We start from the raw sequence: 20,831 nt of genomic DNA on the forward strand, positions 1-20,831 counted from the left end.
GACGCAATGAATGGAAGGAGGGAACTGCATACCATGCGGCACGTGGAGATACTTGGATAACACAGCCATGCTAAAAAATGTAGCGTTTTTGGGTAAGTACCGATCGGACATGTCTGTTTTGGTAAATGCTCTCAAAATTAGCAAAGTCCAGGATTTGGGCTTCCCTGGAGCAAAAAAGCAAACCAAAACCTAGCATTGTGTAGCGTGAGCGGTGTGTGATCACATATAGTCATATTAATGGAGACTTTAAATTTCTGACAGTTTCCCTTTAAGTTCTCCCTTACTTTTCTTACTGTACATATGGCTTTAGGTATTAGGCCTATGTTCAATACTCCTTTGCTGCAACTCAAGTGTTCTCTAGGTCACACCAAGGGTAAAATTGTAATCCTGTAGATGGATGCTGTCAGCTGCCTGCTGTTAGCGAGGGATGGTCATTTATATGTAGCATCCTGTGCAGACACTGGTGTCACTGTGTGCATTTCACACTTACACCCTTGTGGCTGGCATGGTCTATGTTTGGTGGCTGGCATGGTCTATATTTGGTGACTGGTATGGTTTATATTTGGTGGCTGGTATGGTCTATATTTTTTGGCTAGTATGGTCTATATTTTTTGGCTGGTATGGTCTATGTTTGGTGGCTGGTATGGTCTATGTTTTTTGGCTGGTATGGTCTTTGGCTTGTATGGTCTTTGTTTGGCTGGTATGGTCTATGTTTGGTGGCTGGTATGGTCTGTTTGGTGGCTGGTATGGTCTATATATAATTTTAGGGTGCCAACCTCCGCTGTTAGGAAGATGAACAGCATAACAAGGACCTATTAGGGTCAGTGTAGAACTGTGACACTACATTGCCGAACTGTCCCTTATCTTAAATATTCCCCTATTTGAAAAGACCTGAGAGGTGTTGATGGCTGGTATGGTCTATATTTGGTGGCTGGTATGGTCTATATTTGGTGGCTGGTATAGCCTATATTTGGTGGCTGGTATGGTCTATGTTTGGTGCTGGTATGGTCTACATTTGGTGGCTGGTATGGTCTTTGTTTGGTGGCTGGTATGGTCTATGTTTGGTGGCTGGTATGGTCTTTGGCTGGTATGATCTATATTTTTTGGCTGGTATGGTCTTTGTTTGGTGGCTGGTATGGTCTTTGTCTGGGGGCTGGTATGGTCTTTGTTTGGTGGCTGGTATGGTCTATATTTTTTGGCTAGTATGGTCTATTTTTTGGCTGGTATGGTCTTTGTTTGGTGGCTGGTATGGTCTATATTTTTTTGGCTGGTATGGTATATGTTTGGTGGCTGGTATGGTCTTTGTTTGGTGGCTGGTATGGTCTATGTTTGGTGGCTGGTATGGTCTTTGTTTGGTGGCTGGTATGGTCTATGTTTGGTGGCTGGTATGGTCTATGTTTGGTGGCTGGTATGGTCTATGTTTGGTGGCTGGTATGGTCTATATTTTTTGGCTGGTATGGTCTATGTTTGGTGGCTGGTATGGTCTATATTTTTTGGCTGGTATGGTCTATGTTTGGTGGCTGGTATGGTCTGTTTGGTGGCTGGTATGGTCTATATATAATTTTAGGGTGCCAACCTCGGCTGTTAGGAAGATGAACAGCATAACAAGGACCTATTAGGGTCAGTGTAGAACTGTGACACTACATTGCCGAACTGTCCCTTATCTTAAATATTCCCCTATTTGAAAAGACCTGAGAGGTGTTGATGGCTGGTATGGTCTATATTTGGTGGCTGGTATGGTCTATATTTGGTGGCTGGTATAGCCTATATTTGGTGGCTGGTATGGTCTATGTTTGGTGCTGGTATGGTCTACATTTGGTGGCTGGTATGGTCTATGTTTGGTGCTGGTATGGTCTACATTTGGTGGCTGGTATGGTCTTTGTTTGGTGGCTGGTATGGTCTTTGTTTGGTGGCTGGTATGGTCTTTGTTTGGTGGCTGGCATGGTCTATGTGTGGTGGCTGGTATGGTCTATATTTTTTGGCTGGTATGGTCTATGTTTGGTGGCTGGTATGGTCTTTGGCTGGTATGATCTATATTTTTTGGCTGGTATGGTCTTTGTTTGGTGGCTGGTATGGTCTTTGTCTGGGGGCTGGTATGGTCTTTGTTTGGTGGCTGGTATGGTCTATATTTTTTGGCTAGTATGGTCTATATTTTTTGGCTGGTATGGTCTTTGTTTGGTGGCTGGTATGGTCTATATTTTTTGGCTGGTATGGTCTTTGTTTGGTGGCTGGTATGGTCTATGTTTGGTGGCTGGTATGGTCTATGTTTGGTGGCTGGTATGGTCTATATTTTTTGGCTGGTATGGTCTATATTTTTTGGCTGGTATGGTCTTTGGCTGGTATGGTCTTTGTTTGGCTGGTATGGTCTATGTTTGGCTGGTATGGTCTTTGTTTGGTGGCTGGTATGGTCTTTGTTTGGTGGTTGGTATGGTCTTTGTTTGGTGGCTGGTGTAGTCTATGGAGGCTGGTATTATGGTCTATGTTTGGTGGACGGTATGGCCTGTATTTTGTGCCATGATTCAGCTGTTTACATGTGATTTTTACAAACCGTTACAAGTATGCTCACTTTCTGGTAATTTTTCATCTGCTTTATACATAAGCTCATTAGGCAGATTTGCTATTCTGTTCTTGTGTTGTTGATTAGATCATTTCTGTTTCCATAGATGCGTTATCCATTATTTCATTTGTTCTAAACCTGTGAGGCGCCCACTAGTTGTTGGTGAGGCGCAGCCGGGGAAGCAGTTAAATCTGATCATACACTGCTCAGTCCTCACTATGGCTGCAGTAATCTATTGAAACATAAAAGCCCCATTTTGTAATTTTTATTATGTTATGTTGCGTTCAGAAGACAAAAGAGGAAAATAGACTCTTTTTTATTGGTAAGCACTTCCATGCCATATGGTGAAACCCAGAAGTCATCTTGGTCTGTTAAATGAGGCTCCAGTTAAATCCTAGTTATTTTACTGGTCTTTCACTTTTTAGGGTATTTGCTTTAAAGGGAGCCTATTCTTTCAAAAATTGGTATCAATGTAACAGGACCTTGTAGAGGATCTTGTGCCTAAAGGTACTAAACGACTTACCAACGATCACGACCAGCGATACGACCTGGCCGTGATCGTTGGTAAGTCGTTGTCTGGCCGCTGGAGAGCTGTCACACAGACAGCTCTCTCCAGCGACCAACGACCAGGGGAACGACTTCGGTATCGTTGAAACTGTCTTCAACGATGCCGAAGTCCCCGGGTAACCATGGTAAATTTCGGGTTACTAAGTGTAGGGCTGCGTTTAGTAACCTAGTAACCCAATATTTACCCTGCTTACCATTGTAAAAGTAAAAAAACAAAAAAAAACAAAAAACAGTACGTACTCACATTCCGATGTCTGTCACGTCCCCCGCCGTCAGCTTCCTGCACTGACTGTCAGCGCCGGCCGTAAAGCAGAGCACAGCGGTGACGTCACCGCTGTGCTCTGCTTTATGGCCGGCGCTGACTGTCAGTGCAGGGAAGCTGACGCCGGGGGACTTGACAGACATCGGAATGTGAGTACGTACTGTTTTTTTTTTTTTTTTTTTACTTTTACAATGGTAACCAGGGTAAATATCGGGTTACTAAGCGCGACCCTATCCAGCGATGACAGCGGGTGATCAGCGACCAAAAAAAGGTCCTGATCATTCCCCAGCGACCCACGATCTCCCAGCAGTGGCCTGATCGTTGGTCGCTGTCACGCATAACGAGATCGTTAACGGGATCGTTGCTACGTCCCAAAAAGCGTGACGTTGCAACGATATTGTTAACGATATCGTTATGTGTGAAGGTACCTTAAGAGGAGTCATACAGTGAGCGGAGCTGTGAGGTCCGGACTACTCTTCCTTTCAGTTTTACTGAAATTTTTTAAAACTAAATCTTAGCTCAAGATACCATACTTTGATACGGATTTCTGAGCTTACATACTCTTAAAGGGAACCTGTCACCCGCAAAATCGAAGGTGAGCTAAGCCCACCATCATCAGGGGCTTATATACAGCATTCTGTAACGCTGTAGATAAACCCCCGATTTATCCTGAAAGATGAGAAAAAGAGGTTAGATTATACTCACCCAGGGGCTGTTCCGCTGCGGTCCAGTCAGATGGGCGCCTCGGTCCGGTCCGGGTCCTCCCATCTTCTTACAATGACGTCCTCTTCTTGTCTTCATGCTGCGGCTCCGGCGCAGGTGTACTTTGTCTGTCCTGTTGAGGGCAGAGCAAAGTAATGCAGTGCGCAGACGCCGGGAAAGGTCAGAGAGGCCCAGTGCCTGCGCACTGCAGTACTTTACTCTGCCCTCAACAGGGAGGATAAAGTACGCCTGCACCGGAGCCGCAGCGTGAAGACAAGAAGAGAACGTCATCCTATGAAGATGGGAGGCCCCTGGACCGCAACGCCCGTCGGACCGGACCGCCCCCCCCAGGTGAATATAATCTAACCTCTTTTTCTCATCTTTCAGAATGCTGTAGATAAGCCCCTGATGCCGGTGGGCTAAGGCTACTTCCACACTAGTCCGTCGGTACGGGCCGTCGCAAACAGTCGGCCTGACGTACCGACGGACAGTGTGTTAAATGTAGCACAACGTGGGCAGCGGATGCAGTTTTACAACGCATCCGCTGCCCATTGTGATAAGCGGGGAGGAGGGGGCGGAGTTTTGTCCGCGCATGCAAGGTCGAAAATGGCGGTCACGACACACAAAAAACGGTACATTAAACTTTTTTTGTGCGTCGTGTCCGCCAAAAATACGACGCATCCATCGCATGACAGATGCGACGTGTGGCCATGCGTCGCTAATGCAAGTCAATGGAGAAAAAATGAATCCTGCGGACAACTTTGCAAGATGCGTTTTTTTCTCCAAAATGACGCATTGCGACGTACGCCTATCAACGCTAGTGTGAAAGTAGCCTTAGCTCACCTTCGATTTTGGGGGTGACAGGTTCCCTTTAAAAGAGGTTTACCAACTCTTTTTACATTTACATATGACTTCAGTGTGTAATTAAATAATAAAATGGCACATATACACCCATAGATCCCCTGCCTCCCCCTCTGTTGTGCTTTCCAGGTCCCCTGACAGTCTCTTCTCTAACTTCCTTGTTGGCACTTGACTGATGCAACCAGTGAGTGACAAATTGGCAAAGGAGACGAGACCGGTGGGGGATCTGCAGATGAGTAGTTGTATTTTTTTTTTAAATTTAATAACACTGGGGCATGTGTAAAGTAAAAGAGAGGGGAGGAAAATACCTTGAAACTCAATGTTCTGAGCAAAGGTATATGAAGAACTGTATTTCAGTGTAAATTTCTATTAAAACATTGTAAATAGTTCCTGTAATAACAAGAATATTCTTAAAATGACATACACGGCTAAGGAGGATCTCAACCTTTGCGGCACTCACCCCAGGGTAGCAGTGAAGTTCGTGATCTATATTGGAGAAGATATATAAAATACATCCGTCAGGACATCAGGTATACAGGAGGGTGCGGTATTGGAGTACGGACGACGGCCGTTTCGCACACAAGGTGCTTTGACGGGTCCAGATGGGGCCGTTTCGTCGCCTTGTGTGCGAAACAGCCGCCTCTGCTGCTTACCTTGGATACCGGGCCGCTGCGTCACCTCACCTTTGGAAGGGACCCTGCTCACGCCATACCGCTCACTGCACCTCTTCATCCCCGCACCTCTGCCGCCGCCACGGCACTGCCGCAACCCCCCCATTGACACCAGGCCGTGGCGTCGCCCACCTAAACAGGAAGGGACCCTGCTCAGGTGCACGCCATATTGCCTACCGCACCTCTGCCGACACCATGCCTCCTGTTACCCTGCTCTGCCACCGCCAGCCCTCAGGTAAGATACTGTAAATTCGGACAATAAGACGGACCCCCATCTTATAAAAAATCTTTTTCTGCAATTTTCAGACCCAAATTCGGGGTGCGTCTTATGGTCCGGTGCGTCTTACATTCCGAAAAATACGGTAAACTAGAGGGCAGATCAGTGACCTGTCAGAAGCCAGACTGGTGAATACCTAATCAGAGATCCACATGAAGATCCCCCCCACAGGCCGCCCCGAGCACAAGCATATCAGTAACTCAAAACTGAAAATAAAGAGTAAACAACGACTACAAGATGGATTTAATCAACCCAGATATCATTAAAGGGAACCTGTCACCCCGAAAATCGCGGGTGAGGTAAGCCCACCGGCATCAGGGGCTTATCTACAGCATTCTGTAATGCTGTAGATAAGCCCCCGATGTTACCTGAAAGAGGAGAAAAAGACGTTATATTATACTCACCCAGGGGCGGTCCCACTGCTGGTCAGGTCGGATGGGCATCTCTGGTCCGCTGCGGCGCCTCCCATATTCTTTCCATGACGTCCTCTTCTGATCTTCAGCCACGGCTCCGGCGCAGGCGTACTTTGCCCTGTTGAGGGCAGAGCAAAGTACTGCAGTGCGCAGGCGCTGGGCCTCTCTGACCTTTCCGGCGCCTGCGCACTGCAGTACTTTGTTGTGCCCTCAACAGGGCAGACAAAGTACGCCTGCGCCGGAGCCGTGGCTGAAGATCAGAAGAGGACATCATGGAAAGAAGATGGGAGGCGCCGCAGCGGACCAGAGACACCCATCCGACCTGACCAGCAGCGGGACCGCCCCTGGGTGAGTATAATCTAACGTCTTTTTCTCCTCTTTCAGGTAACATCGGGGGCTTATCTACAGCATTATAGAATGCTGTAGATAAGCCCTTGATGCCGGTAGGCTTACCTCACCCGCGATTTTCGGGGTGACAGGTTCCCTTTAATTCAGTTATAACGGTGCTGACCTGACACTGCAGGTTACTGTGCACAGTCCTGCTGACTGGTTCCCTTTAAGCTGAATCCTTTATTGTAAAACTTAGTCATAGGACCATTTTCTTTGCTATTATATAAACAGTGCTACTCTAATGTTAATAATATATTGCAAAACCAAGATTATTTCTGTTTTGTTATACTGTTTATCAACATAAGCAAAGACAGGACAAAGAAGCTGCAAGTCAGAGAAAAGGGACAGTAACGTAATGTTATTGATGCTCTGCATTTGGAGCCAAAATCCAACATAAATAACATTATTATTATTATTATAGCGCCATTTATGCCATGGCGCTTAACATGTGAGGATATGTATAGGGGATGCGCATAGACTAATCCCTGATGCAATATTATCAGAATTACTAGGTGCCAGAACATAATTGTTAGGATCTGCCTCTCTATTCATTGTGCTCTAGGGAAGAAACAGAATTAGATGAGCACTTATATTACCGTAAATGTCCGTGGTGTGAATACTTAATTAAATGGTGCGCAAAAGTCTTATCTCAAGATATTTCTTCAGGAGCGTGCTTCTCCCCTGCCTCCAAGTTTCCTGCTTGCATGGGATCTGAGGGGGGCTCCTAAAGGATTGACCGTTCAGGCCAGTAGCATGGCAGAGCCCACAGAGGCTGGGGGGGCATTGAAGCTGGACATATCCAGGGATCCTGCAAGTTGAACTCCTTGCTCAGGAAACCAGCCACTGCTGATAGACTCCAGAGGGGGCCGGTATCCTAGACTGGATCATTACACTGTAGAATTAAAAATCCTTTCTTTCATGACAACAGAGAAGATTGTTAATGACAGATAGGTGTTCATTTGCACAAGCAGATAATCATTTAAACAATGAACAATGTGATAGCAACTTTTGATGAGCAGACAATGTCAGATAAGTGTTTACACAGGATGAGAATTGTGAATGAAATGGTTGAATAGTGATTGGTATATGATAACATTTGTGCACGCTGTTCACACGGACAATGTAACTGTGTCCAACATTCCCTCCCATATGTGATACTAATCATAAAGTATTGTGCAGACTAATGCACTTATTCGCTGATACTGTGCAAAGACAATAGAATTGAATGATACAATATTCAAGCAATATCTCTTTTTTATAAGAACCGCTGCATTTGCGATAATAACGATGAGCAATATGACTCGAATATGTGCTGGTTTCAATGCCCCAACTGCTACTGAACAATTGCCGCTGCACACGATCACCCAATTGCTGACATCCATACCTATTTAGGAATTTCCACTCCTCCTTTTTGCCGGCCTAATCGTTCAATGAATTAAATATCTCCATTTACATTACACAATTTTTGAACGTTGATCGATACATTCTTTTGTGATTTCATGCTCCATGAACAAACTTTTGGACACATTGTTCAGTCGGTCAACTCATTCACATTACACAGTTATTGTGACCAACAATGGGTCATCAATGTTAGAATCCGCAGGATTATCGGTCTGGGGAAATTCGCCTTAAGTTACTTGTTTTTACAATCACTTTTCAGTTTTTCCCTTTATGATATTGTGAAACCCCCATTAAGATTTGAAAAGAATATAATTTGTACAGTACCCTGACCTCCGCCTGTAGACAAAAGCAGGATCGACTAGGTTGGATTTTTAAATGCCCAACATTTGGAGCCACAGATAAGATTTGGAGAAATGAGTATTTGCATTTCTTTATAGACATGTACATGTATGCTCGCCCATTCTGAGCATACTTGTTTATTGTGTGACCATGGGCAGAAGGATACAACCTCCGATCGGTAAAATGCCTGTTTACACAGGCTACCAACGTTATCAGCAGTGCGACTTCTGTTTACACAGGATGATGTGCCACCGAGAAAGATGATATTTTGTGCTGCACAAAAAAATCACTTCACCCAATGATTGGCAGCATGTTTACATGGCAAGATAATCGGGAAATGGATGTTTTTAACAACGGGATTTTCTTGCAGTGTAAATGTCCCTTAACTCCCTAGAAGTGTGAGACTGGTTTTAGAGTTATATTAGACTAGATGGTGGCCCGATTCTAACGCATCGGGTATTCTAGAATATGCATGTCCACGTAGTATATTGCATAGCCCACTTAGTATATTGCCCAGCCACGTAGTATATTGCCCAGACACTTAGTATATTGCTCAGTGACATAGTATACAGCACAGAGCCACGTAGTATACAGCACAGAGCCACGTAGTATATTGCCCAGCCACGTATGTCACAGGTTAAAAAATAAACATATACTCACCTTCCGAGGGAGCCCTCATAGTCATGTCGCCTGTGTGCGGTGCACTCGGCAGCTTCCGGTCCCAGGGTTGGTAGCGCAGGACCTGTGATGAGGTCGCGGTCACATGACCGTGACGTCATGGCAGGTCCTTGTCGCATACCATCCTTGCCACCGGAACCTGCCGCTTGCATGGAGCGGTTACTGGAGCGTCGCGAGGAGCGGGAAAGGCGGCGGAAGGTGAGTAATGATTTTTTATTTGTTTTATTATTTTTAACATTAGATTCTTTTACTATTGACACACAGGGTTAATAGCGGCGGTAATGGAGTGAGTTACCCGCGGCATAATGCGGTCCGTTACCGCTGGCATTAACCCTGTGTGAGCGGTGACTGCGGGGAGTATGGAGCGGGCGCCGGGCACTGACTGCAGGGGAGTAGGGAGGGACTAATCTGACTGTGGCTGTCGCTGATTGGTCGCGGGAGCCATGACAGGCAGCTGGTGAGACCAATCAGCAACTTGGATTCCATGACAGACAGAAGCCGCGACCAATGAATATCCGTGACAGACAGAAAGACAGACGGAAGTGACCCTTAGACAATTATATAGTAGACTAGATGGTTGCCCGATTCTAACGCATCGGGTATTCTAGAATATGTATGGCCACGTAGTGTATTGCCCAGCCACGTAGTGTATTGCCCAGCCACGTAGTATATTGCCCAGCCACGTAGTATATTGCCCAGCCACGTAGTGTATTGCCCAGCCACGTAGTGTATTGCCCAGCCACGTAGTATATTGCCCAGCCACGTAGTATATTGTCCAGCCACGTAGTATATTGCCCAGTTACATTGTATATTGCCCAGTGACATAGGATACAGCAGAGCCACATAGTATATTGCTCAGTTACGTAGTATATTGCCCAGTGACGTAGTATATTGCCCAGTGAGTGACGTAGTATACAGCACAGAGCCACATAGTATATTGCCCAGTGACATAGTATATTGCCCAGTGACGTAGTATACAGAACAGAGCCACGTAGCATATTGCCCAGCTATGTAGTATATTGCCCAGCCACGTATGACACAGGTTAAAAAAATAAAAAATAAACATATACTCCCCTTCCGCAGGCGCGTTGTAGCACTGTCGCCTGTGTGGGGTGCAGGCGGCATCTTCCGGTCCCAGAGTGTGCTGACGTCGCGGTCACGTGACCGTGACAGCATGGCAGGTCCTTGTCGTGCAGGACCTGTTATGACGTTGTGGTCACATGACCGTGTAGCAGTCGCATGACCGTGACGTCACGGCAGGTCCTTTCCGCGCCGGCGCGCAGGACTTGTGATGACGTCGCGGTCACATGACCGGGACGTCATGGCAAGTACTTCTGCCAGACCATCCGTGTGACCGGAAGGTGCCGGTTGCATCGCGAGGAGCGGGAAAGGCGGCGTAGGTGAGTATATAAATCATTTTTTATTTTTTTTATTATTTTTAACATTCGATGTTTTTACTATTGGCACTGCACAGGCAGCATCAATAGTAAATAGTTGGGGACACACAGGGTTAATAGCAGCGGTAACGGAGTGCGTTACACCGCGGGCCGTTACCGCTGCCATTAACCCTGTGTGAGCGGTGAGTGGAGGGGATTACGGAGCGGGCGCCGGGCAGTGAGTGCAGGGGAGTAGGGGAGGGACTAATCGGACTGTGGGACTGTGGCCGTCGCTGATTGGTCGCGGCAGCGATGACAGGCAGCTGCTGAGACCAATCAGCGAATGAATAACCGTGACAGAAGGACAGACAGACAGACAGAAGTGACCCTTAGACAATTATATAGTAGATAATATAACTAAGCAGAAGTAAAGAAGCTAATAGAGGAAAATAAAAGCAGATAATCACTGTAACTATAACTATAGACTGTGGCTTAATAAAAACTAAATATTATAGGGGTGTAGGCTCCAAGTCTTCAGTCACTCTATGGAACTGCAAACATGTGAATTCTCACATTGCACGCTGTGAGGATTTGCCCGTGCCAGGAGCAATGGGCAGCACTTTGAACACATTTTATAAGTAGTCATAAACTTGTAAATAACTCATGAAAGAATAAAGTTACATTAAAACCAAGCACACCAATGTTTTTTTTGTGAAATTCTCAATAAGTTTGATGTGTCACATGACCCTCTTCCCATTGAAAAAATAAAGTTGGAGCCAAAATGGCCGACTTCAAAATGGCCGCCATGGTCACCGTCCATCTTGAAAAGTTTTTCCCTTCCCATTTACTAATATGACACAAACAGGAAGTTGATATCACCAACCATTCCCATTTTATTTAGGTGTATCCATATAAATGGCCCACCCTGTAGAATGAAAGTGAAGAATTCAACAAGTGATGTCTGAGGGATAAAAAAGGAAATGTTGAATAAAGAACAACAGCAGCGAAGATTCCAATCGTTTAATAATCACCGATCGACGAGCTCTAAATTCCCAGCCACAATATACAGGCGGCCATACGGAAACTCGGGACAGTCATGTCCACTAATTACATAGTTACATAGTTACATAGTTATTAAGGTTGAAGGAAGACTATATGTCCATCTAGTTCAACCCATAGCCTAACCTAACATGCCCTAACATGTTGATCCAGAGGAAGGCAAAAAAACCCCATGTGCAAAGAGTAAGCTCCACATTGGGGAAAAAAATTCCTTCCCGACTCCACATACGGCAATCAGACTAGTTCCCTGGATCAACGCCCTATCAAGGAATCTAGTGTATATACCCTGTAACATTATACTTTTCCAGAAAGGTATCCAGTCCCCTCTTAAATTTAAGTAATGAATCACTCATTACAACATCACACGGCAGAGAGTTCCATAGTCTCACTGCTCTTACAGTAAAGAATCCGTGTCTGTTATTATGCTTAAACCTTTTTTCCTCCAACCGCAGAGGATGCCCCCTTGTCCCTGTTTCAGGTCTATGATTAAAAAGATCATCAGAAAGGTCTTTGTACTGTCCCCTCATATATTTATACATTAAAATGAGATCACCCCTTAGTCTTCGTTTTTCCAAACTAAATAGCCCCAAGTGTAATAACCTATCTTGGTATTGCAGACCCCCCAGTCCTCTAATAACCTTGGTCGCTCTTCTCTGCACCCGCTCCAGTTCAGCTATGTCTTTCTTATACACCGGAGACCAGAACTGTGCACAGTATTCTAAGTGTGGTCGAACTAGTGACTTGTATAGAGGTAAAATTATATTCTCCTCATGAGCATCTATGCCTCTTTTAATGCATCCCATTATTTTATTTGCCTTTGTAGCAGCTGCCTGACACTGGCCACTGAATTTAAGTTTGTCATCCACCCATACACCCAGGTCTTTTTCATTGACGGTTTTGCCCAGAGTTTTAGAATTAAGCACATAATTATACATCTTATTACTTTTACCCAAGTGCATGACCTTACATTTATCCCCATTAAAGCTCATTTGCCATTTATCAGCCCAAGCTTCTAGTTTACATAAATCATCCTGTAATATAAAATTGTCCTCCTCTGTATTGATTACCCTGCAGAGTTTAGTGTCATCTGCAAATATTGAAATTCTACTCTGAATGCCCCCTACAAGGTCATTAATAAATATGTTAAAAAGAAGAGGGCCCAATACTGACCCCTGTGGTACCCCACTGCTAACCGCTACCCAGTCCGAGTGTGCTCCATTAATAACCACCCTTTGTTTCCTATCCCTGAGCCAGCTCTCAACCCACTTGCACATATTTTCCCCTATCCCCATTATTCTCATTTTATGTATCAACCTTTTGTGTGGCACCGTATCAAAAGCTTTTGAAAAGTCCATATACACTACATCCACTGGGTTCCCTTGGTCCAATCCAGAACTTACCTCTTCATAGAAACTGATCAAATTAGTCTGACATGAACGGTCCCTAGTAAACCTGTGCTGATACTGGGTCATGAGGTTATTCCTCTTCAGATACTCCAGTATAGCGTCCCTTAGAATTCCCTCCAGGATTTTACCCACAGTAGAGGTTAAGCTTACTGGCCTATAGTTTCCGAGTTCAGTTTTTGTTCCCTTTTTGAATATTGGCACCATATTTGCTATACGCCAGTCCTGTGGCACAGACCCTGTTATTATGGAGTCTTTAAAGATTAAAAATAATGGTCTATCAATGACTGTACTTAATTCCTGCAGTACTCGAGGGTGTATCCCATCCGGGCCCGGAGATTTGTCAATTTTAGTGATTTTTAGACGCCGCCGCACTTCCTGCTGGGTTAAGCAGGTGACATTTAATTGGGAATTTTTATCACTAGACATTTTGTCTGCCATGGGATTTTCTTGTGTAAATACTGATGAAAAAAAGTCATTTAGCATATTGGCTTTTTCCTCATCCTCATGGCCGTTTCCGTGAGCTGCCTGCTTTTTATATGCACTAGTGTGTTTTGTAAATTGGATCACAGAAGTGCATCCTGCTAATTTTTTTTTCAAGCAGACCACTAGGCCATGAGGTAAATTGGCAATCTGCGCTGGCACATCGGCTACAGTGAGTGCGTGTGCAGACGTGTGGACATCTCCTATCTAAAGGTGGCACCTCCATCCTCCAGTTACAAAAAATACTGACTTACATCTGTCTACATATCTAATTACATATCTGTCTACATCTTTCTCTTATTGCATGTGGTTTCCATTGAGCTGCAGACGGTCAGTCCAAACATTTGCCTTCGCAGAACTGTAGTTATGCCCTAAGGCAGTGTTCCCCAACTCTGGTCCTCAAGAGCCACCAACAGGTCATGTTTTCAGGATTTCCCTAGTATTGCACAGGCGATTGAATGCTTGCCTGTCCAGGTGATGCAATTATCACCTGTGTAATACTAAGGACATCCTGAAAACATGACCTGTTGGTGGCTCTTGAGGACCAGAGTTGGGGAACACTGCTCTAAGGTATCGCCCTTCTATCTAGTTTAATAACTGGAACCAGAACATGGCATGTGACAGTGAATTGTCTCTAATCTTCTGTCTTCTCCAGCTCCAAAATTCTTTGCCAAGCAATCCGCTCCGTATTTGGTAGAATAGACACACAAAACTGAGTACCTAAAGTTGTATATAATGACAACTCCCTCCGCCCCCTGACAACTGTCCGCAAGGTCACTAAGGACTCATAGATACTAAGGACTTCATTTTAATTTGTGCCAGGTATTTGGAGCACTATCACTTAGATGAAATCTGAGCTTCAGAAGCATTGCAGACGTTTTCTTCCATATAGATGCTTGGCATAAGGATGCATTAATTAGTAGTGTATATGTTGTAACCGGCTTTTGTTTCTATCCTTGCAGCGCATTTATTACCTCTCTCTGGAATTCTACATGGGGCGCACTCTGCAGAACACCATGCTGAATTTAGGCCTCCAGCACGCTTGTGATGAAGCCATCTATCAGGTATGTACTTGACGAGCTCCATTTCCTTCGGTTGGCCAAGAAGGTCTGCATACACATATAGCTAATGTTGGACAAACGCACCAAATATCGGGGGGTGTGGGGGACTGATTGGCCAGTACCTGCATATGTCCACTGGTGCTCATTCATCTTACATGCCCCATCTTTCTATCCCACGGGTGATATCCCAGCAGACATGTCTGACAGCGGCTTATTCTCCTTTCTCCCCATTGAAGACATGTGCACGACCAGCAGAAACAAATGTGCATGCGAGAGATAACTGCTTTCTAAAGGTACCTTCACACTAAACGACGCTGCAGCGATCCAGACAACGATCCGGATCGCTGCAGCGTCGCTGTTTGGTCGCTGGAGAGCTGTCACACAGACCGCTCTCCAGCGACCAACGATGCCGGTAACCAGGGTAAACATCGGGTTACTAAGCGCAGGGCCGCGCTTAGTAACCCGTTGTTTACCCTGGTTACCAGCGTAAAAGTAAAAAAAAAACCAAACAGTACATACTTACCTTCCGTTGTCTGTCCCTCGGCGCTCTGCTTCTCTGCACTGACTGTGAGCACAGCGGCCGGAAAGCAGAGCAGTGACGTCACCGCTGTGCTTTCCGGCTGGCCGGCGCTCACAGCCAGTGCAGAGAAGCAGAGCGCCGAGGGACAGACAACGGAAGGTAAGTATGTACTGTTTGTTTTTTTTTTACTTTTACGCTGGTAACCAGGGTAAACAACGGGTTACTAAGCGCGGCCCTGCGCTTAGTAACCCGATGTTTACCCTGGTTACCAGTGAAGACATCGCTGAATCGGCGTCACACACGCCGATTCAGCGATGTCTGCAGGGAGTCCAGCGACGAAATAAAGTTCTGGACTTTCTGCAGCGACCAACGACATCACAGCAGGATCCAGATCGCTGCTGCGTGTCTAACTGAACGATATCGCTAGCCAGGACGCTGCAACGTCACGGATCGCTAGCGATATCGTTCAGTGTGAAGGTACCTTTAGATGTATTGCCTTCACTGTCAATAATCATGACAAATATACCACTATATATATGACTCTGGGTAGGCATTAAAGCTGAGTGGTGCACACTTACTGCATAGCCAATAGTGACCTATTTTAACCCCTTAGTGACCGCCAATACGCCTTTTAACTGACCTGAGATATAAGAGAATAGCCTCCCCATACAGGTGACAATCCAGCAGCTGTCAGCTGTCCACTATAGCTGACAACTTGCTGCATTAGCTATGATCAGTGTTTGCACCGTCCAAATCTATTTAACCCCTTAGATGCTGCTGTCAATAGTGACTACATCATTATAAACGGTTAACAGAGTGTGGGGGCTTCCTCTTTATCCCAATTGGTGGTCTCAGATCATAATTGTGTGGTCCTGATGTTTGCCATGGCAATTCATGACCAAATAGCGGCCTTAGAGTCTGACGGCTATAGTAATCTGCTCAGAAGTTAGAGACATTTAGATGATAAAAATACACATTTTCATTTCTATCATGCCACTTTGCATTAATTCCTGAAAATCACCCGAAGGGTTAACAAACGACCTGACTGCAGTTTTCAATATATCAGGGGGTGCTGTTTTTAAAATGGTATCACTTGTGGGGATTTCCCAATATATAGGACCCCCAAATTCACTTCAAACATGGATAGGTCCCTAAAAAAATACATTTTGTAAATTTCCTTGAAAAAAATTTAAACTGTTGCTACATTTTTAATCCTCCTAAAATGCTAACAAAATAAAATAACATTTTGCAAATGGTGCTGTTGTAAAGCCGACATGTGGGAAATGTTATTTATTAATGTTTTGCTGTGGTATGACTATCGGGATTAAAGAGATAATCATTCAAAGTTTGCAAATTACTAATTTTTTAACATTTTTTTTCAAATTTCTGATATTTTTTATAAATAAACATAAAGCATATCAACCTAAATTTACCATTATCATAAAGTATAATGTGTCACGAAAAAACAATCTCAAAATCACTGGGATTTGTTGAAGCATTCCAGAGTTATTACCACATAAAGTGACACTGGTCAGATTTAAAAAATTTGGCTCTGTCACTAAGGGGTTAATATTTTTCGAAGATGGAAGTGTTCAGAGAGGACACCCCATAAGCAATATACAGATACACATTACATGGGATTAAAAATCTAAGCCTTCTGCTATCACACTCCATCACGGGTATATACTTAATGGAATGAGTCTGGGTTTTGGAAACGGGCTCAAGAGCTGAGCCCGCTCTGCACAGGGTATATGCCGGCCGTGCTGCAGCTTCAGTTCATGCTGTTATAAATGCCAGTCCTTGATCCATTTAGGCTGAGCATAAACATTTCAATTACCCAGTCAAAATATATACTTGAAAGAAATATTCATATTAGGTATTCTCACTTCCATAAAACTCAGATCTTTGAAAATATGACATTATTTATCCCATACTGTAGACGTCTTAAAGAAAAAAAATAAAATTAAATATCAAAATTCCTGGGTTTTGGACTTCACACTTCCCACAAAATGTTAATAAAAACTAATTACATTCTCTAATATAGTAGCATTAAAAGCTACATTTAGCAACATGGCTACAGTCTCACCGGCTCATTTTTTACAGCGTAATGAGTGCTGTAAAAACATAACCCAAAAAAACCTAGCAGAATTGCGTTTTGTGCACCATTTTACCCTCATTCCTCTGTTGATGAAAAGAAAATTACTATGCAGAAATGAAAAATTGTCCGTGTTCTTAAGGAGTTAAATGTCTTCAAAATGACAATGTAAAAGCTAAAACTTATCCATAGATCTAACACTATTATGTAATATGTAAATGGCCATGTATACAAACCCTTAAAATCCTTGAAATCCTCTTGATGCCTTGTCTTTCGCACAGTGCTTCTTCTCTTCAGTTTGCACAAAGCCTTGTACCACTTACCATGAGCATAGATGGAATGACTAATTGTTTCTGCCTTTATGTCAGTGATTGTGGTGTAGTCTTTATATAAATCGGTCCCTGTAGAATTTTTGCCTTTCATGCGCTCCATTAGGAACGTGTGAAGGACAAACATAACCACTTGACAAGCTGGATGTCCTCTGCCATGTTCTTACATGAAGAGCCTGACATGACTGGTTTATCGTTGGTGTTTCCATGGCTCAGCCTTTCTCCAGTCATCCTCACAAAATGATATTGTATTTTGGTGCTTACATAAAGGGGATGCAGGTGTCACCAGGGCCCTGGAGCATGAGAACAAATAAAACGTCCATATAGCCATGTGAAGAGACCAGGAAAGGAATTTTTTTTTTTTTTACACTTGCACGTGTGGGTTGGCAGAGATTCAGGAGGGAGTGTTGCGGTAGCAAAAAGCTGCCAGGTCTACTTTCTTTGACATTTCAGTACAGTAAAAAGTCCTTTTTACCATGTTAGAGAAGCTCTACCATAAATTTTTTTTATCTTAATATATAGCAATCATGGTATTACACAGCAATGTGTACTTACAATTGCTCATTTTGCCCTTCTATTGACTAGCTGAATCATTCTAAGCTCTATGTAGAAACAGGAGGTCAATTTTCCTTGTATGAGTCATGACTCACTGCAAAAGTCCCTGGCAGAGGGGAGAAGGGAGCAACTGGGTCAGGGATTGAAGAAGGGGATAAATGCAGGGAAAAGAGACTTCCTAGAGCAGAGTAAAGAGAAGAATTATCTAGGTAGAAGGGCAAAATGAGCAATTGTAAGTACCCAGTGCTATATATTATGGTGACTTCAATATATAAAGAGAGTAAAAACTTAGATGGGAGTTCTTCTTTAAACATGGTAACGAGTTGGTGCAAATTGATATGCAGAGCCTGGTCCATCAGCTACGCCAGTACTGTGTGGCCGCTGGATGGGAGCTGCAAGAATCTTCTTTTGACTAGCTGGCCTGGTGCTACATCATCGTAGCAGTGTGATGTGCACGTGACGTCCTGCCAGGCCGGCTAATCAAAAGTAGACCCAAGGATACCGTCATGTAAAAAGCATTTGTTATGGTTCCCATCCAGTCGCCACAGAATACTGTCATGGCCGATGGACTGGATCTGTCGAATAGATTAGCACTAATTCTAGGCTGATGATGTTTATAGAAAGCATTTACTGATATGGGAGGCCTTAATGCTCTCGCTGAAGTAGGGGGTACTGAGGGCTACTCAAACGGGAGTCACAGGGGTTGTTATTTGAAGATGGCTATATCAGTACTGTTAAAAGGATTGTCCATTTTAATTGAAAAAGATGGCCAGGCCTGCTTTTCCTTCAACATAACAAAATATTAATTACTACCAGTGCCCTTGTGCTCCAGTGCCACTTGTCCGTAGCTCCCAACCAATATTTGTTGACAAGGATGCAGCCTTGACAGCCCATCTATAACATATGCCATGGCATCCAAGGGTCATGTCAAGGTAGACAGCACAAGACCGCTGTGCCCAGTGATTGGCTGCACTGGTGATGTCTTGTAGTTAGGACATTACTGCTGCACCCCTGTCATGAAACACGAGCGAGAAGCGGAGAAGGCAAAGGTAGGTAAGTACGACTTATTTTGTTATATAAAAAAGCCTTGGTCATATTTTTTTTTTTAAATAAAACCCTTTTATATGATTATTCTCTTCTAAAAATAAAAGCAGATTGTCAGTCTTTTAGTTGCCTCCGGCATTAGTATCTAAAGACTTAATGCATTTCTCCTCTGCCAGCCTAGCCACAGTATAATGGCTTAAGACCTGCTAGCTCTCTGAATTATTTAGTAGAAAGCTGTAAAAATTCAGCATGCTTGACTTTAATATAAAAGTGTAACGATCGTTACTGAAAACAAAAGCATTTTCACTTATTCTAAAGCTGGTAATGTGTATCAAAGCTTATGATAAAAGAAACCTTACGTCCTGTGCTCTGTTCAGACTAGTTTTTCGCTTCCCAGCAGAGGTATACCTAAAGGATTACCATCAGTTCGAGTCTGGAGATAGATTCTAATGTATGCAACTGTATTAGCATACAGGGGTCTGCAACACACAAACAAATTAAAAAATACACTGCGTGGTTCCAGAATTCCAGAGAAAACTCTTTGATGAATCGGGGCCTCTGTGTTCTGAGTTAAGGTGCTGATGCAGTAGTCAAAATAATAATTTTTTTTAAACTATTGTGAAGTTAGAAATGACACACAACAGCCCAATGATGTCTAATACCGGAAATCGATTGAGCTTATAGCAAGTCTGTTATGATAGTGTAGCAACTCACTCAGGAAAATAGGCTACAGCTAAAACTGCAACTGACCCTGCTGGTTCCTGTACAGACTAGAGATCCTGATGCCGCAGTCACTAGTGGTTCCTGCCTGAGCCGAGATAGCCCTAACCACAGATTAGACAATGGCAACTTGGGCCTGTACTGCCTGAAAGTCCGAACGCTTCACGTTCCTCCAAAAAAAAAAAAAAAAAAAACTGAGGTCAATTCAGAGTGTGAATTGCCTACAGAAGGGAAAATTAGCTGAAATAGAAAAAGATCCCAGAGTGAATAAAATAAACCACAAAATACAAAATAAAGGATTATGTACCAACTGTTAGTGAAAGACCAGCTAGGGTTTATCTTTTTCTGACTGTCTTAAACTATGGCATTATGGATGGACATCCAATGAGACTATATAAGCTGGAAATACCAGCAGGAGGAAATAATATAAAGCCAAACCCCAAAAAATGTTACCCTAAAAAATCTGAAGCAAGGATAACAGTAACTAAACACTAGAGATGAGCAAATAGTTCAATGTTCGGTTTGGCTCACAATCGCCCAACTTGCAATATTCGTCGATTTAATCGTCGAGTAAATCGCCAAATATAGCTGAACATACACAGCACAATAGCCGGTGTTTCCCGCACTGTGTGACAGCGCTTCTGATTGGCGGTGAAATCATCCCGCCGGTCAAAGAGCCGCGGTTCCCACGCTGTCAGACAGCATGGGCACTTAGCTGTGATCGGAGGTATAAAGTTTACCTCCAGTCACTGGTGACAGTTGATGGGAAAACAGCTCCCATCATCTGACACCTGCTATTGCTAATAACAGTGAGAACAGGGAGTATTCATCATCCGCTCCTGCACTGTAAATAAATAATTTACAAATAAAACCTACATGGGTTCTCCTGTATATTTGATAACCAGCCAGGCAAAACTCACAGCTGCAACCCTCAGCTGTCAGCTTCAGAAAGGTTGGTTATCAAGAATAGAGGGGTCCCCGCTCAGTATTTTTAATTATGTAAATAAATAATTTAAAAAATGGTGTGGGGTCCTCTCCATTTTTGACAACCAGCCTTGCTAATGCAGA

At 43.9% G+C, this 20,831-nt stretch overlaps 1 protein-coding gene across 1 annotated transcript in view; it reads left to right on the plus strand.

Annotated features, from left to right (window-relative positions):
* Window positions 1-20,831, plus strand: part of PYGB (glycogen phosphorylase B) — a 101,430-nt gene that overhangs the window by 13,473 nt on the left and 67,126 nt on the right. Inside the window, exon 2 of the mRNA XM_069768978.1 lies at window positions 14,402-14,503. Within this exon, the coding sequence (XP_069625079.1) occupies window positions 14,402-14,503 (102 nt within the window). The remainder of the gene's footprint in view (window positions 1-14,401; window positions 14,504-20,831) is intronic.

This window comes from Ranitomeya imitator, chromosome 5 (genome assembly GCF_032444005.1).
Source record: "Ranitomeya imitator isolate aRanImi1 chromosome 5, aRanImi1.pri, whole genome shotgun sequence".
NCBI lineage: Eukaryota > Metazoa > Chordata > Amphibia > Anura > Dendrobatidae > Ranitomeya > Ranitomeya imitator.